This window comes from Rhodotorula paludigena, assembly GCF_050403205.1.
Source record: "Rhodotorula paludigena JCM10292 DNA, Rt_paludigena_JCM10292v1_ctg2, whole genome shotgun sequence".
Classification (NCBI taxonomy): Eukaryota; Fungi; Basidiomycota; class Microbotryomycetes; order Sporidiobolales; family Sporidiobolaceae; genus Rhodotorula; species Rhodotorula paludigena.
Window position 1 is genome coordinate 765,910 of NW_027481456.1, and position 23,806 is coordinate 789,715.

At 64.5% G+C, this 23,806-nt stretch overlaps 11 protein-coding genes across 11 annotated transcripts; 7 read left to right on the forward strand and 4 right to left on the reverse strand.

Annotated features, from left to right (window-relative positions):
• Positions 1 to 139: 139 nt before the first annotated feature.
• JCM10292_004584 (F-box protein) lies at positions 140 to 1,375 on the reverse strand (the record flags this gene model as incomplete). The annotated part of the gene is made up of 3 exons (XM_076645919.1): positions 140 to 1,015; positions 1,071 to 1,152; positions 1,209 to 1,375. 3 exons carry the CDS (start codon positions 1,373 to 1,375, stop codon positions 140 to 142), a joined length of 1,125 nt encoding a protein of 374 aa, XP_076508789.1.
• A 1,030-nt stretch (positions 1,376 to 2,405) lies between these two features.
• On the forward strand, positions 2,406 to 3,680 carry WHI2 (Whi2p; the record flags this gene model as incomplete). The annotated part of the gene is made up of 4 exons (XM_076645920.1): positions 2,406 to 2,606; positions 2,799 to 3,196; positions 3,252 to 3,498; positions 3,567 to 3,680. The coding sequence occupies 4 exons, from the start codon at positions 2,406 to 2,408 to the stop codon at positions 3,678 to 3,680; spliced, it is 960 nt and encodes a 319-aa protein (XP_076508790.1).
• A 566-nt stretch (positions 3,681 to 4,246) lies between these two features.
• Positions 4,247 to 6,624, forward strand: JCM10292_004586 (tubulin beta chain; the record flags this gene model as incomplete). The annotated part of the gene is made up of 12 exons (XM_076645921.1): positions 4,247 to 4,251; positions 4,358 to 4,385; positions 4,546 to 4,557; positions 4,761 to 4,777; positions 4,839 to 4,861; positions 4,929 to 5,002; positions 5,061 to 5,157; positions 5,263 to 5,628; positions 5,683 to 6,149; positions 6,217 to 6,369; positions 6,455 to 6,541; positions 6,607 to 6,624. 12 exons carry the CDS (start codon positions 4,247 to 4,249, stop codon positions 6,622 to 6,624), a joined length of 1,347 nt encoding a protein of 448 aa, XP_076508791.1.
• Positions 6,625 to 7,147: 523 nt separating this feature from the next.
• On the reverse strand, positions 7,148 to 8,528 carry JCM10292_004587 (uncharacterized protein; the record flags this gene model as incomplete). The annotated part of the gene is made up of 2 exons (XM_076645922.1): positions 7,148 to 7,967; positions 8,032 to 8,528. The coding sequence occupies 2 exons, from the start codon at positions 8,526 to 8,528 to the stop codon at positions 7,148 to 7,150; spliced, it is 1,317 nt and encodes a 438-aa protein (XP_076508792.1).
• A 1,498-nt stretch (positions 8,529 to 10,026) lies between these two features.
• Positions 10,027 to 11,424, forward strand: JCM10292_004588 (Rab family GTPase; the record flags this gene model as incomplete). Its single annotated transcript, XM_076645923.1, has 6 exons — positions 10,027 to 10,093; positions 10,391 to 10,504; positions 10,587 to 10,708; positions 10,773 to 10,831; positions 10,889 to 11,214; positions 11,282 to 11,424. The coding sequence occupies 6 exons, from the start codon at positions 10,027 to 10,029 to the stop codon at positions 11,422 to 11,424; spliced, it is 831 nt and encodes a 276-aa protein (XP_076508793.1).
• A 490-nt stretch (positions 11,425 to 11,914) lies between these two features.
• On the forward strand, positions 11,915 to 13,861 carry JCM10292_004589 (uncharacterized protein; the record flags this gene model as incomplete). Its single annotated transcript, XM_076645924.1, has 5 exons — positions 11,915 to 12,079; positions 12,262 to 12,640; positions 12,711 to 13,171; positions 13,229 to 13,792; positions 13,856 to 13,861. 5 exons carry the CDS (start codon positions 11,915 to 11,917, stop codon positions 13,859 to 13,861), a joined length of 1,575 nt encoding a protein of 524 aa, XP_076508794.1.
• A 368-nt stretch (positions 13,862 to 14,229) lies between these two features.
• Positions 14,230 to 15,428, forward strand: STE14 (protein-S-isoprenylcysteine carboxyl O-methyltransferase; the record flags this gene model as incomplete). Its single annotated transcript, XM_076645925.1, has 6 exons — positions 14,230 to 14,659; positions 14,714 to 14,845; positions 14,909 to 14,984; positions 15,052 to 15,148; positions 15,211 to 15,286; positions 15,340 to 15,428. 6 exons carry the CDS (start codon positions 14,230 to 14,232, stop codon positions 15,426 to 15,428), a joined length of 900 nt encoding a protein of 299 aa, XP_076508795.1.
• Positions 15,429 to 15,653: 225 nt separating this feature from the next.
• On the forward strand, positions 15,654 to 17,529 carry JCM10292_004591 (SGNH/GDSL hydrolase family protein; the record flags this gene model as incomplete). Its single annotated transcript, XM_076645926.1, has 7 exons — positions 15,654 to 15,745; positions 15,808 to 15,896; positions 15,985 to 16,173; positions 16,238 to 16,433; positions 16,505 to 16,961; positions 17,025 to 17,157; positions 17,213 to 17,529. 7 exons carry the CDS (start codon positions 15,654 to 15,656, stop codon positions 17,527 to 17,529), a joined length of 1,473 nt encoding a protein of 490 aa, XP_076508796.1.
• Positions 17,530 to 18,210: 681 nt separating this feature from the next.
• Positions 18,211 to 19,528, forward strand: JCM10292_004592 (SGNH/GDSL hydrolase family protein; the record flags this gene model as incomplete). Its single annotated transcript, XM_076645927.1, has 5 exons — positions 18,211 to 18,232; positions 18,294 to 18,531; positions 18,591 to 18,768; positions 18,838 to 19,068; positions 19,136 to 19,528. The coding sequence occupies 5 exons, from the start codon at positions 18,211 to 18,213 to the stop codon at positions 19,526 to 19,528; spliced, it is 1,062 nt and encodes a 353-aa protein (XP_076508797.1).
• Positions 19,529 to 19,938: 410 nt separating this feature from the next.
• Positions 19,939 to 21,167, reverse strand: JCM10292_004593 (uncharacterized protein; the record flags this gene model as incomplete). The annotated part of the gene is made up of 2 exons (XM_076645928.1): positions 19,939 to 20,978; positions 21,041 to 21,167. The coding sequence occupies 2 exons, from the start codon at positions 21,165 to 21,167 to the stop codon at positions 19,939 to 19,941; spliced, it is 1,167 nt and encodes a 388-aa protein (XP_076508798.1).
• Positions 21,168 to 22,240: 1,073 nt separating this feature from the next.
• On the reverse strand, positions 22,241 to 23,312 carry JCM10292_004594 (thioredoxin domain-containing protein; the record flags this gene model as incomplete). Its single annotated transcript, XM_076645929.1, has 7 exons — positions 22,241 to 22,401; positions 22,475 to 22,551; positions 22,614 to 22,747; positions 22,804 to 22,879; positions 22,935 to 23,021; positions 23,084 to 23,233; positions 23,296 to 23,312. 7 exons carry the CDS (start codon positions 23,310 to 23,312, stop codon positions 22,241 to 22,243), a joined length of 702 nt encoding a protein of 233 aa, XP_076508799.1.
• Positions 23,313 to 23,806: the final 494 nt, after the last annotated feature.

Consider the following 23,806-nt stretch of genomic DNA (forward strand, 5'->3'; position numbering starts at 1 on the left):
GAGGCGCAACAGCGAAGCGGCGGAACGTGACGGGATCTAGAGGGAAGTGCGGAACTGCACGGCCGTTGTCAGCTACCCAGCTCACGTTCACGAAGGCGTCAGCCCGTAGCGTACTTACTTAAAAAAAGTTTGAATGTGCTCAAAGTACAAGCAGGACGGGCGCGTCGCGCGGCACCGTTCTACCAGTCGGCGACCCGGGGGCCAACCTCTTTGCGCCTGCCGAGTGCGGGAGGTTCTCCTCGGCCATGGTGACGACTTTCGCGACGTCGAGCTCGAGACTCGAGAAGCAGTACTCGTACACCCTCGGCGGGGCGTTGGCTCTCGTGCCGAATCGCGCTCCAGGCGACGACGACGTTGAAGCCGGCGAGCGAGCGAGGACATCATCGTCCGAGTCGTACGCGTCCTCGCGCGCGACCTGTAGGCACTCGATCTGGGCGGCAAAGAGCGCCGAGCGCGAGCGGGGGTCGTACGGCGCTGCGAGGCGCTTTGAGCGCGTGTGCCGGCCACCGGTCGGCGTGCTTGCTCCGCTCGAGCTCGGCGAGGGAGAGCTCGTGCGCGAGGCGTAGGGTGAGGTGTAGGTCGAGTAGGGCAGGGTCGGAATTGAGGGAGGGGGAGGCGCCTCGGAGGCCGATTCGAGGAACCACGAGCGGAAGAGCCGGTCGAGTGACGAGGCGAGGCTGAGCGAGTAGGCATAGTCGAGGAAGCGCGGCGGAGCGGAGGGGCTCGAGTACACCACAAAGTTGTCGCGGTCGAACCCGTCGAGCGGGTTCCGCGCGACGTCTGGAGGTGCGGGCTTGGGCGAGCTTCGGAGATGCACGCTGAGGACGTTCTGCGCAAACAGCTCGCCGTCGTCCAGCGGCAGGTACTGCGGGTCGGCGATGACTCCGTCGGCGCAGGCGACCGAGAAGTGAGCGACGTTGCCGGTGAACGGCATGTCTTGCGAAGGCCCAAAATGCGAGAACACGATCGGCTGGCGGTGAAGCGAGCGCGCTTCGTAGGGAGGGCAGCTCTCGAGCTGCACATGAGACAATTCAGCGAATGGAGCCAGCGCGCAGAGAGAGGCGACGCACGATGAGCTGGGTCGATTCGTCCTGCACAATGTCGAGAAAGCGGCGTCGCAGAATCTCATCTGCCAGCACCGCGAATCCACGACTGAATTCCGCGAGTCAGCTCTATGCAGTGCGTGAGCTAAGATGGGGGAGACCCACCAGACATTGCGGGCGCGAACGAGCGAGCGAGAGGGGAGTTCGTCGAGAATGGCCACAAGCAGGTCCTCGCAAAGGGGCGCGCGACTCGTGTAGGCGGTGTGCGGCATAGTAGAGTGCTTTGGCGGACGTGCGACTGCGCCGGGAGAGACGGGTGAGATCAGCACCATTCCGGGGCCGCGATGCGATAAGGTCGCACCTGACAAGGAGCTCACGATTCTGGTCGTTGCGGGTCGTTGACTTGCCACGGGCGCTGCACGAGCAAAGTCTGCACTCGAGATCCGGAGCAGACCGGAAAGAAAGAGCAGAGAGCGCTGGCCGAGGCGACGTGAGGACGAGGAGGCTCGTTCAGGTCGGAGACTCCGCGCATCCGTGCTTCCGCAGCGGACAAGTCGGCGAAATGCCGTGCAGGAGGGGGCTGCGATGGTACCGGAGACTGTACAGGAGTACAAGCCACGCCGAAGGAGACAGCGCGCGGTTTGTCGTCACGGCGTGCCCTGGATATTCCGGTCTCGACCATCCCTTGCACGGTCGCGAGGCGATCTCAGCGAGTTTACAGCATTCCTGGCGAGCTCACAGGCATCCGGAAGCCACGCTGATACGTAGCTGCGCGCTGCAGCTCCGAGTTCGCCGATGAGAAGACCAACCCGCGGCTTCCGCGCGCAGGGACGGCGACAACGAGCCCACACCGTCAGACTTCGGGGCCATGAGATGGCGCACACCGGCTCTGTTGTTGCAACAGCGCGGGAGATGGGTACAGGCAGCCTCATCATGGAAGTGCAGCTCGGCTGAAGGGCCAGGGTCGACACGAGGAGAAGGATCGGGTGCCGACCGCGCTGGGGGACGGGCAGAGTCTCGCAGTGCAAGTGCACCACCGTAGGCCAGATGGAAGCACGTCCTGTTGTCCCAGCAGGCAGACAACGACTGCGGCGAGTCTTGTAGAGAGTCGCGTCTGCTCCGTCGCTCTCTCGGTCGAACCACACCCGCGCACTCGCCAGACGAGCAAGGCAGAGACGCACAAGAGCTTGTCAGGATTTCTCTCCTGCCATCCGCTGCTCCGCACCTCGCCCACACGCGCCTGTTGTTGCTGCGATCTCCTCCCCCACCGCCGGTTCACCGACCCCTCAGTCCCGCCTCGCGACCGCTGTGCGCGCCTGCAGTCACTCCCAGCACCTCTAAACAGAGCCTCCAACTTGCGCCATGAGCTTCGCCAACTCGACCAAGGTCGCGCTCGACCTGCGCGGCGTCCGCCTCTCGCTCGAGCGCGAGGCCCTCATGGAGCTCCCCGAATCGGTCCTCCTGTGCCTCTTCCCCAACGGCGTCGTCCTCAGCCCGCAGCGGCCCCTGCGAGCCGACGCAACCGAGGACGACGAGGAGGAGGAGGACGTCTACTTCGTCGACGTGAGTGTCGCTTCGCTCGCTCCAGATACCTAAGGACACGATGCATCGGGTTATCACATACGAAGGACTGGCACGCGCGAGCGCTGGACGCAGTCGCAGATTGAGCGGAGCCCGCCTGCGATGCTGCATCTGCCGCCGCTTCATGTCAAGCGCGATTCACGCTGACCCCGTCTCGGGCCTGAACGCACATAGTTCGACGCACAATGCCTCGAGTTTGTCCTCGACTTCTTCGGCACCGCGCGCGACACGTTCTACGGCCCGCCCGACGGCCCGCGGCGCGACCTGTCCCTCACATCGCCGTTCGCCCAAGCCAACATGCAGAACCCGCTCTTCCTCAAGCAGGCCATCATTGTCCTGCGCGAGGAGCTCGAGTACTTTGCAATCCCGCCGGGCAAGCAGGGCGCGGCGCCGGGAGACGCACACCCGGGCACGGACGACAATGGCAAGCCCAACTCGGCGCTGTCGCAGCTCAAGGTCGACTGCGGCAACGCGCTCCTCGACCACCGCAGCATCTTTACGGCGCTGCAGCGCAACGTCAGCCGCGACAACAACGTCGCAGAGCAGCACTTGATCGACATGCTCTGCATGAGGTGAGTTGAGCGCTTCTCTATTCCGCCTACGCGACTGACCCGTTCGCCTCCGTAGCGGCTTTGAGCGTGACGACGTATGGGGCTACCGCTCGCTCGAGCCGTCGCGGTGCTGCATCGCGTCGATCGCGCTCGTCCTCCTCAAGACGGGGATCGTGCACCCGCCGCTCGGCAGCTCGGCGCCGTCGTCGCCGTCGAACGAGAACGGGCCCGACTCGAGCGTCGAGGAGCACGGCGGCGCGCAGGTCAACGCGCAGCAGCTCGCGACGGCGCAGAAGCTGCTCCTGTTCTGGCGGAAACCGGCCGTGCGTCCTCCCTTCCCCTGCATTCTGCTCTCTCCGTCTGCAGAGGCTGACTCGTCGAGCATGCGCAGCGCAAGTGCTGGTGGGACGCGACCGACCTCAAGATCAATGCCGGCACGCCTCGGGAGCGCGACGTCAAGGTGTGGGCACGACGGGTGTGGACGCTCGAGCTGAGTCTCATCTAGACGGGCTAGCGCGTATGTCTTGGCTATTTCCTCCCCTCAGGCATAACTCTGACAGTCTCGACGCTTTGCAGCTGCTTTGCTGCTGTCCTCGATCAACCGCGCACGCTCGCAACTTGCATACCCGCCTCTGTCGCACGACGACTCCTCGGTGATTCTCCGCTGCTCGATACCCGTACTCGACCCGTCTGCCTCGCCCTGTCGCCCCGTTCTGTAGATACACACCTTTCCCGCCCTAGTCCTGTCCGCTCCACGGTCGAAGCCAGCCTCGGCTGTGTCGCCTCGCTGCCGTGGTGGTCTTTGCCGTCCTCTGCTGCTGCTCTCGTGTGTTGGCATTGTATGCACTCGTGCCCCGCATCCCGTGTCCGAGGCTGGGCGGGCGAGAGCAGGCGTTGTTTGTCGTGCGAGTGCGACTTGGTGAGAGCGCGTCGGGGCGGGCCCTTTTCCGCGCGCCCTCGTCCCCCTCGCCTCTGCCCCTCTCGCGTTTCCCCTCCGTGCAGTACCTTGTGCGCCGAGCCTTCAGAGCCTTCCGCACACCCGCTGACCCGCCCCAAGTGCCCGCAGAAACCATGCGGTGAGCTCCCGCCCGCCCTTGCCTCGTGCACCCGCGTTTCCCTCAACACGCGTGCACCTTGCCGCCCGCCCGACCGAGCTGACGCGTGTGTCGACCGCGTCTGCAGTGAGATTGTGCACCTCCAGACGGGCCAGGTCGGTCCCCTTCCTTCGCGACGCGCGTCGGGAGCAGCGAGCCGGCGGGCGAGCGACGAGGGAGGCTGGGGGGGACAACTCGCTCGCTCGCTCCTTTCGACGCGCGGATGGTCCACTGTCAGACAGAGTGCTGACGCTGTGTTTGCTCGGTGGATCACAGTGCGGCAACCAGGTGCGCTGCTCTCCTTGTTCGCGCAGAGGTGATCGAGGGGGCGTGTGAACCGCACGACCGTGGGCATTACCCGAGCGTGCACGGCTGCTGTATGGGCCGGCGGACTGCCCTCGGGACGAGTGCTATGGCGGCCGTGCTGGGCCAGCTGGAATTGCGGGACGGCGACTGACCACCTTGCTCCCCTCTCTCCCGCTTGTCAATAGATCGGTACCAAGTTCTGGTGCGTGCCGCTCCCGACCCTCGCAAACAGACTTACGATACTGACCCGACGAGCTTTACAGGGAGACCATCACGGAGGAGCACGGTGTGTCGTCGATTCGCACGACACCCTTTGTTTGCCCTGCGGTGGGCTGACGACCGCTCGTCTGCAGGCATCGACGGCCAGGGTGCGTACAAGGGCGACAACGACCTCCAGCTCGAGCGCCTCAACGTCTACTTCAACGAGGTCAGCTGCACCATGTTTGACCTGCTCTCGTCCCATGCTCACTTCGCTCGCTCTGCAGGCCGGCAACAGCCGTTATGTCCCCCGCGCTGTCCTCGTCGACCTCGAGCCCGGCACGATGGACGTGATCCGCGGTGGTCCTCTCGGCGGTCTCTTCCGTTCGTCTCCTCCCCTGCCTTTCGCCTGTTCGACCGCGCTGCTGCGGCGATCAAGCGAAAGAGCCTGATCTTCCGCGCTTCGGATACTGACTCGACGCCCCGCAGGCCCGGACAACATGGTTCACGCACAGTCGGGCGCAGGCAATAACTGGGCGAAGGGTCACTACACCGAGGGTGCCGAGCTCGTCGACTCGGTCCTCGATGTCGTCCGCAAGGAAGCCGAGGGCTGCGACTGCCTCCAGGGCTTCCAGCTCACGCACTCGCTCGGTGGCGGTACGGGTTCGGGCATGGGCACGCTCCTCATCTCGAAGATCCGCGAGGAGTACCCCGACCGCATGATGGCAACGTTCTCGGTCGTCCCGTCGCCCAAGGTCTCGGACACAGTCGTCGAGCCGTACAACGCGACGCTCTCGGTGCACCAGCTCGTCGAGAACTCGGACGAGACGTTCTGCATTGACAACGAGGCCCTCTGTGCGTGCTTTTCCTCTCTTGCTCATTCAACCCGACTGACCTCTGCGCCTGCAGACGACATCTGCTTCCGCACGCTCAAGCTCACGTCGCCGACCCACGGCGACCTGAACCAGCTCGTGTCGGTCGTCATGAGCGGTGTCACGACCTGCCTGCGCTTCCCCGGCCAGCTCAACTCGGACCTGCGCAAGCTCGCCGTCAACATGGTTCCCTTCCCGCGTCTCCACTTCTTCATGGTCGGCTTTGCGCCCCTCACCGCCAAGGGCTCGCAGTCGTTCCGCGCCGTCACGGTCCCGGAGCTGACGCAGCAGATGTTTGACGCCAAGAACATGATGTCGGCGTGCGACCCGCGGCACGGCCGGTACCTCACCGTCGCGGCCTACTTCCGCGGCGCCGTCTCGATGCGCGAGGTCGACGAGAACATGCTCTCGGTGCAGCAGAAGAACGCCGACTACTTTGTCGAGTGGGTGCCCAACAACGTCATGAGCGCCCACTGCGAGATCCCGCCCAAGGGTCTCAAGATGGTGCGTCCATCTGCTGCGGTCGCAGGAAGGGCCGCTGGGACTGATGCGTCTCGGTGCCTTCGTGCAGGCGGTCACCTTCATCGGCAACTCGACCTCGATCCAGGAGCTCTTCCAGCGTGTCGGCAGCTCGTTCTCGTCCATGTTCCGTCGCCGCGCCTTCCTCCACTGGTACACCGGCGAGGGTATGGACGAGATGGAGTTCACCGAGGCCGAGTCGAACGTGCGTCGCTCTCTTCGCTACCGAAATCCGGCTTCTCCTGCATTTGCTGATGCTGCCGCGCCTCGATGTGCTACATGACGTGCAGATGCAGGACCTCGTTGCCGAGTACCAGCAGTACCAGGACGCCGGCGTCGACGACGAGTACGAGGAGTACGCAGAGGAAGGCGGCGAGGTGCGTCCCGACCCGAGCTTTCTCGCAATGTCCTCGCTCTCTCGCTGACCTCACATGTGCGACAGTACGTCGAGGAGCAGTAGACGTAATCCTATGGTCGATTTTACCTCTCTCGGTTATTCCCCCCACACCTTTCGATGTTTCTCTGCACCGTCCGTCTTTCCACGCTGTCCGTTTCCACTCGACCTGCACCCCTCCACCCCCAGCTCCACCGTGTCGTGCGCCCAATGTATTCGAGGTCACTTACAAAACGGCGGTGACGGGCGAGAAGGCGACGCTGCGGTAAAGAGGTGCGGTGCTGTGCCCTGCTTACTACTTACTGCTCGATTCCTCTGCCTGTGCCGCTCGGATCGGCTTCCTCTCTCGCGCCGAGCATCTCGCATCTATGCGAGACGGGCTACTCGGCACGCGTCGAATGGGCCTTGTGTGGAAATCCGGGCGACGATGCCTGCTTCTCTGCCTCGATGGTGTGGACAGTATAACACTGCAGTGATGCCGGGCATGCTGAAAGGAAGGAGACTTTGTACAGCGGGCGGGCAAAAGTGGGAAAGAGCGGGTATCGGGGTATCTTCTATGAGTCCTGCTCGTTGCGCATCCTCCTCCTCCTCAGTGCGACAGCCTCCGCTGCCCTCGTCGGTGTCCGCGCTTTCTCCCGGCGTCGTGCACCCTCACGCACGCCCTCGCGCTCGGGTTGGGCTGCCACCCCTTCTCGCACGCAAACACGACGCACCGCCCTTCCTCGCACCCGGTGCTCCGCGCGTGCGGCACGTCCTCGGCGCAGTTGAGCCCCTCGCCGAGCGAGGCGCACCCGCCGCACGACTCGGTCTCGAAGCGCGTGTCGACGCACTCGAAGCCGCTCCGGATCGCCTTCCGCTCGGCGAGCGGGAGAGACGGACCGGCGGCGGGAGGGGTCGACGCGGCGAAGACGAGCGCGCGGAGCGTCTCGAAGCTCGAGCCGTCCCGCGCGGAGGCGAAGGACGAGCTCTCAATGGGGCACGCCGTGAGGTTGTCCGGGCAGAGCCGGTTCGAGGTGGGCGGGACCATGGCGCGCTTGGCACGTGCGCGAGCAGACGCAGAGGCGGCCGGAACCTGCTGCGCCGTGATCGTGTCTGCTGCCTCGCTCGTGCTCGAGGTGGCTGAGGAGGAGGGGGAAGAAGTCGTGGTCGTCGAAACGGACGAGGAAGAGGCGGAAGAATCCGCAGTCGACGAAGCGGAGCTGGCTGCTGTAGCGCTGGGCGTGCTGGAGGCACCATCGCTCGTGCTCGAAGTCGTGCTGGAACTAACGCCTGATGTGGTGCTGGACAAGGTGGAAGACGCAGATGTCGGGCTGCTCGTCGTGCTGCTCGTTGTGCTGGTCGAGCTAGCCGAGATGCACTGCCCAGCCGAGCATGTCTGCTCGGACGTGCAGACGTTACCCACAGTGCCGCTGGAACGCGAGAAGTGAATGAGCGAGGCTTTAAGAAGGTCGAGGAGAGGGCGAAGCGGCTCACCAGTTCTGCGCATCGCTGCGCACGTCGATACACGCCCCTGCCTCTGCGTCCCAGTCGTACCCGACGTTGCACGAGACGGGCCGGCACGCGCCGTTCTGGCATGTGCTCCCGCTCCCATTCGCGAACGAGTCGGGGCAGACGTTCCCCACCTCGCCGCAGTTGTTCGCATCAGACGAGAAGGGCACCGCAGCGCATGTCCCGCCCGTCAGGCTATAGCCGCCCTCGCACTCGGTCGAGAGGCACAGGCCTGCGGCGCACGCCACGCTCTTCGTCCCCGTCGGCGCGATGCACACCGTCCCGACCGCCCCGCAGTTGGACGGGTCTGACGCCGTGTTGATGCAGGCTCCGGCGGCGTACGACCAGCTGAAGCCGAGAATGCAGGCCGAGACGCACTGACCGCCCTGGCACAGCACGGGTCCGACGCCATTCGGAAGGCTAGAGGGGCAAACGTTGCCGACGGCGCCGCCTGCAGACAACCCCGGTTCAGCTGAGAGCATTTACTCGATAAAGCAAATGCACGCACAGTTAAGCCAATCCGAGTTAGTGTCCACGGCTGGAACCGAGGCGCTGGTATCTTGGCATGCGGCGGTCACGCCCAATGCGCACAGCAGCTGTTGCGCCGCATTCTGTCGCCGTGTATGGCGCGAGTAGTGGGGTACAGGTTGCTGTCGAGCGCGGCGGAGGGCCAAGGATGCGCCGTGCGGCGAAGTAAAGGTGTCGGGCGAGGCGAGGACGAAAGGCGAGAGTGCGAGGGCGAGCAGGGTATAGCTTAGCAGGGGTATCGCAGCGGGTTGTCGACACTGGGGCATGCCGGCATGGAGGAACTCGAGGCGGAGGAGCGGCTAGGTCGGGCAGGCGAAAGCGTGGGAACGGGACGACGGGCGAAAGCTGAGAAGGTTGCGTCGATGCAGGCGGTTCAAACGAGTGTGAGGGGTCGGGCGAGCCGAGTAGGCAGAGCAGGCGTCGAAGAGCGTCGTCAAACAGCGGTATGGTCGAGCAGGAAGGACGGCAAAGCGAGCGAGAGAAGATCACGTCGGCGGGGAGCAGTTGCGCATGCGCCTGAGAACGCTTCGGCCGCGGATGAATTGGAGCTCTCAGGACAAGACACGCGACGCCCCTATCATCGCTGCCGGGGCGCAGGGGCACAGCGCAAGTGCGCCTGCGGTTGTAACGAGAACGCGGAGAACCAGGCACCACGAGGATGACCTTTCCCGGTTGGGCGAGGCGGAGCTCGCGACGACGCCCTTCACCTCCTGGGAGCTCTTGCCTTTGCACGTCCTGGGATGCAAGCGAGGCGCCCTGCAGGTCACTAGCAGCCCGTGCGAGACGGCCTCCCGCAACTTCCGAGGTGCTCCTCGTCGGAATTGTCTCGCGGGCCGTCTTGAAATGCCCCTGCATCGGCACCACCGCGGTGACAGCTGGCTCCAGTGCAGCTAATCACGGTTGTCCGACGAGAAGACGGCGCTGTGCTTGAAGTTTGCTGGTCGTCAGGGTTGAGCGGCTTTTTCAAGAAGCGGACGACAGTGAGAGCAACGCCGGCCATGGAAGTCAACATTTCAGCAGCGTAGCTCGACTTGCCACAATACCCCATTCCCGATAATGTATGTGGTATGGCCCACATGTGTCGTTCGGGCTGGCTCAGGCAAGGAAGGCAGAACAGCCGCTTCGTAGAAGCACAGAAGCAAGCGGGTCAACCAGTGCAACAACCAGGCAGCCGGAAGCAAGCGCAGCCGAAGTAGAAACGGAGCCCAGGAGTCCTTCAGCGAGTCTGTCCACAGCCGCGACGAGTCTGAGTGCAGAAGCAAGAGGTGGGCGGAGAGATCGAGGGCGAGAAGGGCGCGAGCAGAGTGGACCCCGGGGATCCGCCAGTGCATGCACGCGGAGCCCGAGCCGTGTATGTAGAGGCTAGCACGGTCAGCATAGCGCCGGGCTGGAGACGGGTGGAGGGTTCGAGCGAGAGAGGGACTTCGCAGCGTTGTCCATCGGCACTTCACCATGAGCGAGCAGGAACAGCCCCAGCAGCCGCCTGCGCGCCCCGTGCAGGTCAAGCTTGTCCTCCTTGGTGCGTCCCGCCCGTCCTGCAGCTCTGGAACGCCGTGGTCGCGACTGCCGAACCTCGTTCATCTCCCGGAGCGACGTGCACCGCGCTCTCGCCCTCTGAGACTGCGGTGGCTCGCTCAGACTGCCGAACGAGGCTGTTCTCACACCCCGATCCGTCCGAATAATCCCGCTGACCTCTGCCTTGCCGCCACCGCGTTCATCTATCGTCACCGACCCGACAGGCGAGTGCCCCTCCTTCAGCGCTACAGGGACGCTGCACAAGGGCGCCACGCTGACCAGATTGAGTCCATGACTGCAGGCGAGTCGGCCGTGGGCAAGTCGTCGGTCGTCCTCCGCTTCTGCCAGAACGACTTCCAGCCGAACAAGGAGCCGACCATCGGTGCCGCCTTCCTGACGCAGCGATGCCGCCTTGGTGCGTCGCTCTGGTTCATCTACACTGCGGCGGGCGCGCGCTCGGTACAGGACTTTCCCGTTGACGCTTCCGGGCCTCGCAGAGGACAAGGTTATCAAGTTCGAGATCTGGGACACGGCGGGCCAGGAGCGCTTCCGCAGCCTCTCGCCTATGTACTACCGCAACGCCCAAGCTGCCGTCGTTGTCTATGACGTGACCAAGTCGGTGCGTTGCCCGTGTCGCCGCCTCGTTTCGATGAGACGGCGCTGACTTGGCTGGGCGCGCGCAGGCTTCGCTCGACCAGGCCAAGACGTGGGTTAAGGAGCTGCAGAGGCAGGCCAACCCCAAGTGAGTTAGTTGCGGCGTTGGGACGAGTCGGCGGTTCTGACGAATGTCGCCCCGCAGCATCGTCATTGCGCTCGCCGGCAACAAGGTCGACCTCGTGCGCTCCTCCGGCGACGACGAGCCCTCGACGCCGACCGCTGCGGCCACGGACGACGATGCCGCGAACCCGGAGGACGCGGACGAGGGCGACGACGCGACCGAGACGCCGGGCGACGATGCGTCTGCGGCAGGCGGCGACGACGGGCCCGACGGGGGCAAGCCGAGCGAGGGCAGGCGGCAGGTGTCGCGCGAGGAGGCCGAGGAGTACGCCAAGGAGTGCGGGCTGCTCTTCTTCGAGACGTCGGCCAAGACGGGAGAGGGCGTCGTCGAGGTCTTTACCGAGATCGGTGCGCGGTCCCCCTCCGCTCCCCTGCCTTCTGTGCGGTGAGACTGATCACTGATTACGGATCACAGCCAAGAAGATCCCGCTCGACGCGCTCATGGCGCAGGCGCGCGGCCCGGGTACGAACCGCGGCGGCGCGCGCGGCCAGGCTGCCGGGTCGAGCGTCAACCTGACGGAGAACGAGGCGGGCAAGAAGGACGCGTGCGCGTGCTGAGCGCGCCTCGAGGACTGTGTCTCGGTGGTTTCCGTATGTTGGTTTCGACGAGGGGGTCCCTTTCAGTTGTTCGTTCCTTTGCGTCTCGCTCTCTTCGGCCGGTCCTGTACCTCTCTCGCTCTCTCTCTCTGTCTCACTCGCTCGCGCGCGTCTCTTTCTTGTGGAATCGTTACACGTCGGTACCCCATGCGCCAGAAAGGAGTGCAGCTCGACGAGAGAAGGAGCAGCGTCGGCGTTGTTGCGGCGGAGAGAGGACGAGCCGTCGCGTCGGGTTGCGTCTGTCTGTCCGCCCCAGTTGTCCGCACCGCGGGGAAAGGGCAGCGATGGCTGCTGCGGTCAACTACTCTCGGCCAGGTGCGCACTGACCGTCTGCACGCGTGCACGCGCCCCTGTCTGCCCGCGGCCGTCCCTCATCGCCGCATCGCCTCCGAGTCGCGCACTCTGCACGCATCTTGCGCACGCAGGCAGGCAGGCGGGCAGGCAGAGCGCGATGGCCGTGCTCAAGCGCAGCAAGAGCATCACTGACTTCTTCCGCCCGCTCCGCCCGCGCTCGCCGTACCCCGACGCTGCCGCTCGCTTGCCCTCGCCGCCGCTCCCCGCCCCGCCCGCGCCCACAGACGCCTACGCGCGCAGAGACCCGTTCAGCACCTCGACTGTGAGTCTACCTCGCCATACCAGCCGCGTGCCTTCGAGCCAGGCGGCGTCGTCGCTCGGCGCGGCGGCACGCGTTCCTCGTCCCCCCGCGTCGACAAGTCCTTGGCCGGCGCAATTTCACACTCCCTCTGCAGCCCCGAGTGCGCCTTGCCAGCACCCGTACTGACCAGTGCAACCCTGCAGAACGGTGCACCCGGACCTCCGCCCATCGACACGGCCTCCGTTCCGCGATCCGGCACCGTTGACGACATCCTCGGCGCGTACGGCGACTCGCCCACAAAGTCGCGCTTCCCCATCCAGCCCGAGCGCTTTGACAGCTCCTACACGACCGCCTCGACCCCACCCTCGGGCTCGTCCTCGCGCGAGGACGTCGCCGCCATGCCCGTCCTCGACCACCACAACGACCGCGCCCAGATCCAGCAGGCCGCGGCGGCGCAGTCGGCTCTCCTCGGCAGCAGCCAGCGCAGCGGCAAGTCTCGCCCGGGACAGTCGCGGACCAAGAGCAACCCCGAGCTCGACCTCATCGACCGCCTCGACATCTCGGGCTTGTACGGCGGCGGCGGTGCGTTGTTGCGCTCGACGGCGGCCCCCCTTCTCGGCGCGCCTCGCCACTGACGCGTACTTTGCCACAGGCTTTGTGCGACATGACGGCCCGTATGCAGCTGCGACACGCAAGCAGGGCTCGAATGCACCCATCGACGCCTTTGACCCCTCTGCCTTCACCCTCGCCAACCCCAACCCATCTCCAGCCGTTGCCGCCGCCATGCGACGAAACTTGACAGTCGGCGGTGTCCCTGCCGAGCGGTCTTCCGCACCGCTGTCGGCGAGCGCCGGGCCGTCGACCTCGTCTGGCCCGTCCGCAGCGCGCAACAGCGCGCCAAGCAAGGGCGAGGTCTCGATGGGCTTCCCCGGGTCGAACGGCAAGTCGCAGCAACTGCTCGAGATCTACGGGATGCAGGAGGCCGAGGCGTGGGAGGACTTTGGGCAGGCGCGGTACGACGCCAGCGCTGCGGCGTCGAGGGAGAGCGTCGTGCCGCGCGGGAGGAGCAAGGAGGACCGTATGAACCGCACGCAGAGTATCTGGGACATCGAGGTGCGTTCCCCGGTTCGGCGCTCGTGCGACAAAACGCTCATGCCTCCGAGCCCGCAGGCCACGCTCAAAGCCGGCAAGCCCGTTGCCCAAGCACCCCCTCCCGTCCCCGTCATGCCTCAGGAGTGGACCGCACCAGACGTCAGCCCCGTCAACAAGCCCAAGCGGTCCAAGTCGCTCGCGCTGCGCTTCCGCTCGGGGCGGAAACACGGCCGCGACGGGACCGGCGGCGGCGCAGAGGGCGGGGGGTCGGGCGACGAGCGCGAGTCGTACAGCGTCCCCGCCACGCCCGTCGAGGACCGGCGGCCGGGCGGGCGCGACTGGCCGCTCGCGGCGTCGATGCCGGCTTCGGCGGGGCGGCCGCCGCGGCGCGCGAGCCCCGACGGCGGCGCGAGCGCGAGTGGCGGGAGCGCGAGCGGTTCGGCGAGGGACGAGGCGGTCGAGCAGCTCGAGGCGCGAACGGCGGCGATCCGGCTCGGAGAGCGCCCGTTGGCGCCGCCACGGTTGCAGATTGAGCGGCCCGAGGGCGCGGCGAGGGCGCCGGCGGACGAGTCAACCGGTTCGCCGACGACGGGGCGGAAGGAGAAGGGCGGGCTGAAGCGGCTGTTCAGCACCAAGCGCAAGGTGCGTGCTATCTCTCTGGTTCGCGTCTCGGAAAGCGGGGCTGATGTTGGGGCGAGCATGCAGACCTGAAGGACTGGCGACCGCTCCCGGAGGCGAGGTTGCGGGCGACCTCTACGCTATCCCCATGTACTCTCGGTGACTGCTACGACCGTGTGCATAGACACGTTGCGACTCTTGACTGTAATCTGACCCGGACTCGACCGATTCACGTGCGACTGGCAGAGAGGACGAGGAGGGTCTGGCGGCCGGCTTCCCCTTTCTCGTCGCAAAAGGATCCGGGAGTGCCGACGGGAGTTCGACGGTGTGTGGCCCCGCTGCGTGCCTGCCCCTTTGTGTAACAGACTGGGCGACACTCCCTTTGTTCCAGTCCCGCACTCGCTTCCGCTCCTTCGCATGCTCGCCGCTCTCTCTCCTGTCCGAGCTGTGTGCGCCGCAAGATGAGCAGCATTGACGCCTCTCCACCCGCCTCGCCCTTCGAGCCGCGCCCTGCGCCCGCGACGAGCGCCGACGCCGTCTCATCAGCTGCACCGCCTTCATCGACGACGGGCGTCACGTCCGCAAAGCCGATGCCGGTCGAGTTCCCGTTGACAAGCTTTGCCTCGACGCCGCACAACGTCGCGTGCATCGCCTTTCTCCTCGGCGCGTGCTGGTCCCTCGGCCTCGCCCTCTTTGCCGCCAACGCCTCGTCCTGGTTCCTCTGGTCGGGCACGGCGCTGCAGGAGCTTGCGCGACTGCCAGAACGATCACTAGTACAGGGGGTCACTGGCAGCCCGCAGCTCGGCATCTACCTCGCGAGCTGGGCGTTCTTCCACCTCCTCGAGTTCGTCGTGACCTCGATGTACAACCCGGGAAAACTCTCTGTATCCTGTGAGTCCCGTCTGGACTGCTGCCGTCAAGCTGTGCTTAATGATGTATTCGCAGCCTACCTTCTTGACAACGGCAACATGTATCACGTCGCGCACGTCGCCGGCATCCTCGAACACATCCTCGAGGAGGCCTTTCTCCCCGCGCACTATCGCCGATGGAAGCACGCCGGCGGCGTCTTTGTCCTCGGTACGTGGTTGCTGCCTGGCAATGACGAAACAGGCCTAACTCCGGCTCTCTGATTTCTTGCAGGCCTCGCCGTGACTCTGGCGGGACAGGTGCTGCGCTCGTTTGCCATGATCAGCGCGAGCAGCAACTTTTCCCACCTGTGCGTACAGCCTATCCAGGGCTACAGTGCGGTCACTTACGCTTCCCGTCCGCAGTCTCGCTTACAGCAAGCGACCAGGTCACCACCTGGTCAAGGAGGGCATCTACAGCTGGTCTCGCCATCCGTCTTACGCTGGCTTCTACTGGTGGGCCATTGGTACCCAGGTGCGTCCTTCGTGCGGCCATTCGCCTTGCCCTTGTGCTCACTCGCTCATCGCTGGCTGCAGATCATGCTCGGCAACCCTGTCTGCGCGATCGGATTCCTCGCAACGCTTCAATGGTTCTTTGCTGCTCGCATCAAGAGTGCGTGTGTTGTCACTCTCGGTGAGAATCAGTGCTGACTGGTCTGCTCGCAGTCGAAGAGCGCCTGCTCGTCAAGTTCTTCGGGCAGGAGTACGAGGACTACCGCCGCAAGGTGCCGAGCCGCATCCTCTTTGTTCCGTAGACTATCTTCGTCGCATTGCAAGCATCCCTGTCGTTCTGCCACAACATTTCAGACGCCGAAAGGACGGCGTGCAGTCCCCGGTCCGGCTCCGGAAGCGACCCCGCCGCGACGCGTCGCTCGATCGCGTGCGCTTGGCACGGTTCGCCTGGGACACAACTCCGGTCCGCTCGCACCTCACCCACGTCTTGCCTCTGCTAGCGCTGGCCACTCACTGCTCGAGTCGCCATGAGGGCGAAGGATCCGTCTGCACCCGCGGGCAAGGCCGTCTACGGCGTCGTCGCAGCTGTCTTCCTCAGCCTCGTTGTCTATCTGTCCTTGTTCGTCGTTTGGCTCCTTCCACAGAGCCGGAGTGGCGCTGACCGACGTCAAACGCTCGCAGCGCGCTGCCAGTCTACAAGAACCCGCTCGCCAGCGTCGACTGGAACGCTCTCACGGCCAAGGTCAGCCGCGGCGGGAGCGACTTGCTTTGTGCGTCCAGCTCCTCCTCTTCCTCCCCATGCGCACAGACCTCGCTCCCGAAATAGCTGACAGACCTCCTCTTCCTTCGTCTCGACAGTCCAATTAGGCAGCACGAGCGATGCGTCGGGCCCACTCTGTTCCGCGTCTCACGACCTCCTGCGCGAGTTTGGCGCGCACAACCTCCGCCTGTCGCAAGTGCACGTCGGGTCGGGCTTTCGGGTGCAGAATGCGCTGCGAAGGGCGGCGAAAGGGGAGAAGCTGAGGATCGGGCTGCTCGGAGGGAGTGGTGCGTTTGGTCGCGTTTGTCCTCCCTGTCTTGCCAGCCGCAGCTCAATCGATCGTCCACACAGTGTCGCTCGGGCACGGCACGGATCCGGTTACCAAGTCGCGGAACAAGTACGGTGCCGTGCCGTACGACGAGCAGTGGCACCAGTATGTTGTCCGATGGGTCGATGAGGCGTTTCCGGGCGTCGAGCACGACTTTCGAAACGGCGCAAAGGCCGCGACCGACAGCAGCTTTTTCGAGTGGTGCTGGGAGTCGCTCGTGTGCGTCGACTCGTCTCTCCGCAAGCTTTCGCGCTTTGACGGAGGGATTGACAGCCACGTCCCGCTCGCAGTGGCCAAGACCTCGATCTCGTCTTCATCGAGATGGCCGTGAACGACGATCCGCGCAAGGGCATGGCGAGCTCGGAGAACCTCGTCCGCTCTCTGCTGCAGCTCGACAGCGCGCCCGGCGTCGTCTTCGTCGACTTCTTCTCGCTCCGCTCGGTGCAGAACCACAATACGAGCCTGACGGGACAGGACGTCCAGTCGTCGCTCGCGTCTTGGTATGACGTGCCGCAGATCTCGGCGAGGCCGGTCCTCCTGCAGGCTATGGTGCGCGATCCGTCACTCGCCGAGCCGTTCTTCCTCGGCGACGTGCGGCACGGGACGACGCTCGTGCACCGCTTCCTGGGCAACATGGTCGTCGGGTATTTGATGGAGGAGCTCTGTCGAGCGGAGCATGCGGTGGACGAGGCGGACGAGGGGGACGGGCGATGGCCCGTAGTCGGCACACTTGGCCAGGTGCCACGAGTGCGTTTCAGCCCCGTTCTGATCTCCTCCGTTCTGTCAAAAGGCTAACGGGGTACGTTGCAGGTCAAGCTCAACGAGGCTTGGGACGCCGACGTGCACCACCCGATCAAGCCGCCCACTTGCCGCACGGCCGGAGCAGGACTCGAGCCTGTCGAGCCGAGCGCCGACTGGACCTTCTTCAACTGGAAGTACAGTAGTGCGTTTCGGGATCGACTCTCGCACGCACACAAAGACTGACGAGCTGCTCGCAGAATACTACTTCGAGGCGCTCGTTCCCGACTCGAGTGAGATTGCCTTCGAAGCGGAAGTGCGCGAGGGCGCGCAGGGTCTCCTCGCCATCTCGTACCTGCGCTCGGTGCAGTACAATCTGGGCAAGGCGCGGTGCTGGGTCGGCGAGCAGGGGGCAGAGCTGGACGGGCACTGGGCGCCGCAGACGTCGCTTGCGCAGACGCAGGTCATCGCGCACGGTCTTCCCCCAGGCAAGCACATTGTGCGCTGTCGGACGATGCCCAAGTCGCCCGACCATGACCGGACGGCGTTCCGGTTGATGGGCGTGATGACCCTCTAGACTTTCTTCGTCTCTTTGCAGTACCCGCTGTTGTACGCTATCATTATTCTTCTCCCTTATTCAGACTGTCAGCAGACATGTGCAGCACGGGCCAGAGCGGGAAAGGGGACTGCGGCGTATTCGTTGTTGCTTTCGAGAGCGCAGGCCGCCGCCGCACGCCGACTTGCGCATCCTCACGCTCGCAAGGTCAATGTCGTTCGCTCGGACGGGGGGTCGCGGGAGCTGCTGGCCCATCCTGGGTCTCTGCGTCGGCGGCTTTGCGGTTCTCTGGTGCGCTCGACACCCGTTCGCCGCCTTGACATCTGCGAGCTGCAGCTGACCCGCGCAATCTCGCGACGCAGGCTCACGTTCGGGTACTTGCTGCATCCGGACGCGTCTTTAGCAGATACCGCCCGCTCTATCGCCTCATACGCACATCGCACGCCGGGCCAACCGAGTGGTGACCTCGACACTCTCAATCTCGCGCCAAGACAAAGTGTGCTAACTCCATCCGAGCGCGCAGCACCGGCAGTAGCAGCAGTCGGGCAATCAGCAGCACCAACACAGCCGTCCTGCCAAGTCAACCAGACCTATCTCGAGCGCTACGGCCGACACACCCTCAAACTCTCTCGCGTGCATGAAGGGACCGGCTACCGCGTGCAGCAGGTCTTGCGCAGGCTCGAGCAGGGCGAACAGGTCAAGATGGCTGTAATTGGAGGGAGTGGTGCGTCCGCCCTGGCAATCTGAAGACCGGAAACCCTGGCTGACCTCGATGTTCCTCCCAGTTTCGAACGGGCACGGCATGCTCGACGGCCGACCTTACGTCTACCACGCCTACCCCGACACCTGGCACACTTTCGTCAGCTCGTGGCTCAATGAGACGTACGGCCCGCAGGCCTACATCAACGGCGCCATGGCCGCGACCCAGTCGAGCGTGTTCCGCTTCTGCTGGACGGAGCGCGTCGCGCTCGAAGAGCAGGCGCCTGACCTCGTCTTCATCGAGCTCGATGTCAACGACGTGCTGTGCGTCCTTGCCCGTCGTCTAACGCGCAAGAAAGACTCACGTTTTCCCGCGTCGACAGGGATGATGAATCGCGCGAAGCGTCAGAAGCGCTTGTTCGCTCCATCATGCACCTGCCCAACAAGCCCGCCGTCCTGTTTGTCGGGTCGTTTGCCCTCAAGCCGCAGAACACCAAGGACGGTCAGCTGAGCGGGATGGACGCGCACTCGCCCGTTGCGGCTTATTACGACGTGCCCCAGGTGCGTTCTTCTGCTTCAGCTCTCCTGCTCACATTTCGTCAACAGTCAATCTGACCCCTCGACTCGTAGATCTCGCTTCGCGGCGCTTTCACCCCTGCCCTGCTACAGGACCGCACGCTCGCCGACCCGTATTTCAACGGCGACGCGCGTCACATAGCTCCGCCGCTGCACAAGGCGCTCGGCGAGCTCATCATCACATATCTTGAGGAGCAGCGGTGCGAGGTCATTGACCCGCCCGAAGACCCGTTCGTGCCGAGCGACATCGTGCCGGCACCGACCTTCCTGGGCGAGGTGCCCAAGGTAAGCCTCACGCCCACTCGCCTCACCGCTTACGAAGATTGCGCTGACGGGACTCTCCGGCTTGCAGCGTCTCATGCAGGAGAGGTGGGACACCAAGAGCAGCCACCCTCATGCTCCGCCAACCTGCCGCATAGCCGGCTCGACGCTCGAGCCCGCGACCCCGAGCCCCGGCTGGGCGTCGTTCTCGTTCATGCACGCCAAGTACTACCTCGAGGCGAAGCAGGCGGACCAGACGGTCGAGTTCGACGTCGAGATTCCCGAAGGCGGCGTCGGCCAGATCGGCGTCGGGTACCTCCGCTCGCCCAAATACAAGCTCGGGAGGGTCATCTGCCATGTTGGTGACCAGGAGAAGACTCTCAATGGCCAGTGGGAGCGGTCTTCGTCGCTCACGGTGTGCGTCTCTCTGTTCCAGCTCCGCCACGACCTTCTCGTACTGACGCTCAACGTCGTCTCGTACTGACGCTCAACTTGACGCGCAGTATCGACATCGTCGCTGAGGGTCTCACACCAGGCCGGCATCGTCTCTCGTGCACGACGCGCCCTAATTCGGGCAAGGGGCGGACGAACTTCCGGCTGGCGGCCGTTGTTTCTGCCTAGAAGGGTCCCGCGCACGTGGGGCGTGCGCACTGGGAGTGCTGTATCTAGTTTTGTGCATAAATCGCTTTATCCTTGTTCGCTCACTGCGGGAGATATCAGGCAGGGGAGACGACTCCATGACATGGGCGGATTATCGCTACACGGGAAGATGCTGGAGCCTGCTACAATAAATGCTACAAGTGTGGTGAGGACGAACAGAACGCTAGCGCTACAACTGACCCTGAAATAGGGTTCAAGTGTAAAGGATGCTACATGAAGGGGAAGCGAAGCGGCTCAAGCAAAGAACGGGTTCGACGACGTCGCCGCGAACCGGCCCTGACCCAACGGCGAGGCCGGTATCGGCTGCCGACCGTGCGAGGCAAACGGCGTACGGCTGCGCTCCGATCCAGGCGTGGGCAGGTAGGCCGTTTGCTGCGACGGAGACGACGGCCGGAGGTCGCTGAAGTAGCACGTCTTCTCGGCGACGGGAACGCCTTCGGGCGGGACGGGGCAGCCGGGGGAGTCGGGCATCGAGTAGGAGAACCACTCGAACGCGGGTCCGCCGCTACCCAGTGCGGGCGCAGGCGGAAGGTGCGACGGCGTGAGCGGAGTGCGCGGACCAGTGTTGGTAAAGGAAAAGGCGGACGAGCGCATGATGTGCGGCGAAGGCGGTGCGCGGTCGCCGGTCGGCGAGGGAAGGGGCGAGGTAGAAGAGCCGAAGCGCGGGATCTTGAGCACTAGGCTCGAGGGCGACTTGCGCACACTTCGGCCATGGACGGCGATGTTCTCGACGCCCGGCGACGGCAGCGGGCTCGTCGAGCGGCTCCCGCGCCCGTCCTTCCCGTCGTCGAGACCCATCTGCATGCGGTAGTGCATTCCCGGCCCGCCGGGACTGACACCCTCCATGCCCTCGAATCCTGCCGACCCAGGCCCGACGCCGAGACCCATGCCGGCATCGCGCGACGACTCGAACCGCATCTGCTGCAGGCCGAGAAGCGCCTTGTTCGGCAGCTTGCCCGATGCTGCGCGGCGCGCTGCGAGGCTGGGGCGCGCTGCCGGCTCAAGTGGATCGGTCGGCGTAGTCGGGTCGAGATTCAGCTTGATGCCCGACGGCGTCGGAGGACCCGGGTCGGCGTAGAAGGTCGCTTGCGGCCTGGCGAGCGGCGTGCCAAAGGGCATGGGCGTCGAGGTAGGGGTGCGCTCCTTCTCCTTGTCTTGCGAGAACGAGTCCTCCATCTCGACGCCGCCTAGGAAGCCCGAGAGATGCGCTCCAGGCGGTGAAATGTGCACGATCGGACCCGTGTACGGCGACTGCGGCGGCGTCGGGTTCTCGTCTGCGTAGATGGCAGTCAGCACAGTGGACCGCAGTTTGAGTCGAGGTACCGAGGCTGCTCACCTTGCGAGATGATCGAGTCGATGGTGCCGTCACTCGAGACGCTCAGGTGTCGGACTCCGTCGAGTTGCGGCTCCTCCTCGTCGTAGTACAGCACAGGCGAGTCCGGCTCGACAGGCGGCGTAGGCATGATTGCTGGGGAGGTCGGGGCGGCGAGGGATGAGAACAAGGTGCAAGCGAATGGGAGAGACGAATGCCGGTCTTCTAGACGAGCGGCTGAGAGAGGTGGACGGGATAGAGGCCGGCCTCGCGGCAGAGATGTCCGAACGTGCTAGTGAGACCTTTTGGCGTGGTCTCGGATGCTGGCCAGGTTCTCGTGAGACGGGCGCACGAAAGGGCGGCGAGCTGGCAAAGACGAAGCAGGCGGGAGGGTGGAACGAGAGCGCCCGGCGCTGTCGCGGCAAGAGCAGAGCAAGCGGCACTGGGGAGAATGAAAGGGCGAACAGAGGCGAGGAGGCGAGCGCACTGCACTCGGGGAGCTGCCGCTAGCGCGGCGGTGCCGAGGGGCGAGAGCGCTCCCACAGCTGCTCGATGCGGGAGACGATTTTCGGGACAGAGGTTAGGAGCCTTGCGCGAGGAACGTATTCCAAGTCGCGTTACGCGCGACTGCGAGCTCCGCTCAGCGTTTTGAGTATGAACGCACCTGCCTCGTTCGGCGCTCATCATGACCGGCCTTCCCAAACGAGCAAATGCAGGGCTCACCCCGGCTTCGGAACGCTCGCCGGGAGGACCTGTTCATCACCTCCTTCTGCCAACCTTCTGCTGTTCTTCGCGGCCGAACCGGCGAGCTATCCCTTCTGCGAAGTGCGCAGGGCGGTCAGGCGGAGTGGGTCACGCAGCGCGCAGGAGGGTCTGCAGGAGCCCGCTACACCCGTTACGGCGCCAACGCTCAACTGCGCAATTGTTCCGACAATACTGCTCTCAACTCGAGCAGAAGCAGCAGTTCGCGAAGCCGAAGTGAGGCGCGTGTCAGGAAGTCCGGTCCAAAAGAATCGGCGCCCCTGCATCTTGACGCGACTGCTCGTTGCTCGCGTGCGGACACAGCCACGTTGTGCTAGCTGCCATGCGGTGCGAAGACCTGGGAAGAGGCGAGAAGGGCAGGTATAGCCGCAAAATGAATCGGGCAGCGTGGCGATGGGGAGTCGAGCACGTCTTCCTCGATTGGCAGGACCCGCCCGGAAGCGAGCAGGCCTTCACAGCCCCTTAATCGTCGTCAAGATCTGAATAGTCGTCGCCGCCTCTGGTCGCGCGGCCGCCGCCGACCCTGATCCGCGACCGTCCTCCGCCTTCTCCTGATCTTGCTCCTCCCGCACTTAGAGGAATAGCGGGCATAGCGGTCACGCCGGGCGTCTTGCTCAGAACACCTATGGCACAGCAGAGTCAGTCAGTGCTCGGCATCGCGAGTTACGAGATGGGTCATTTGGGAAAGGCGCGCACCGCAGTGCACCATGCCAACTTCGAGCGAAGCCGTCGTGAAAGCGTCTCCTCCGGGCAGCTCCTCAAAGCCGACCAGTCTGTTTGCGTGCAAAGAGCTGTGTCAGCAAGACAGTCGGGAAGACAGAAGAAGGCGGCGCACTTCATCTTCGACACCCCGTCCACGAAACCGATAACGCAGGGCAAAACCTTGATCTCCAGCTTATTGACGAGGAAGGGCACGTTGGCAACGTCTGCCCGGAGAAAGAGCGTGTCGGTATGCTTGGCCGCGAGTTTCTGCGGACGTGAAACCGTGAGGTGCGGACGGCGGCAATACATCCGAAGGCTCGCACCTCAAGGTGAGCGTCCATGATCTTGCATCGTCGGAAGTCGCGGTGGAAGAAGTGCACGACGGAGCGTCCGTTTTTACTGTTCGCAAGGAGTCGGCTTGTGCCGGAAAGGTGAGGGAGGGAGCGAAACGCACGCTGTGGTTGCGATCACGTCCTTTTCCACCTTGATCTCCTGGTATCGGCCGTAGCCGCTATCCCGTGATCTTTGCGCAGCATCCAGTCTGCGAGATGCGGATGCATGTCAGCGGCACCGACGGGCCTTGAAAGCAGGAGCGGGACAGACTGCGCCTGCAACTCGCGCATGCGCTTCTCGCGAAAGCCGCCGAGGTCAAAGTCGTTGTCAAGCTCATCCTCGAGGTCCTCCAGTAGCGCGTCCGAGTCGTCCGAGTCGGAGTCTTCGCGCTTCTTGTGGTGCACTGATGAAGACTGGGCGCTGCGAGGGACCGCTCTTGGGTCAGCCTGTGCGTGCGTGCTGACTGATTGAGTCATACGTACGCCTCTCGTGCGCTCATGCTGGTCGTCAGCGCCGGACAGCGGTGTGAGCGGCCGACGTCGAGCTGGTGGTCGTCGCGACGCGTCCCTTTCCCTCGACCACTCCCTTGCTCTTCTTCAACTGCTGGTCAGTGGCTGCAGAGTGGCTCAGGACGCGTCGCTCATTCCATGGCTGGCGCGTAGGCGGGTCTGCGTACTCTCCAGGTCGGCTTAACCTCGACTCGCTAGCGATTCAAGGCTGCCTACGCTCTGGCTGTGCGCTCCTGCCTTTGCTCTCAACTGCACAAGCCACACACATAGCGCTGCCTCAAGGACTCGGAACGAGACCACGGCATCCGCTGCTTCCACTAGTCAGTCGGTCGACTCGTTTCGACACCTGCTTGATCCTCCTGCGTGCCCGTGTGTCACGGATGCGGCCTGCACCAGCGCCTTTTGCAGGATAAAAGTGGCGCGTGGAGGATCAGCGTTACAGCGTTGCGTTATCTGCACAATGGCGGTCCGGCTTGAAAAACCA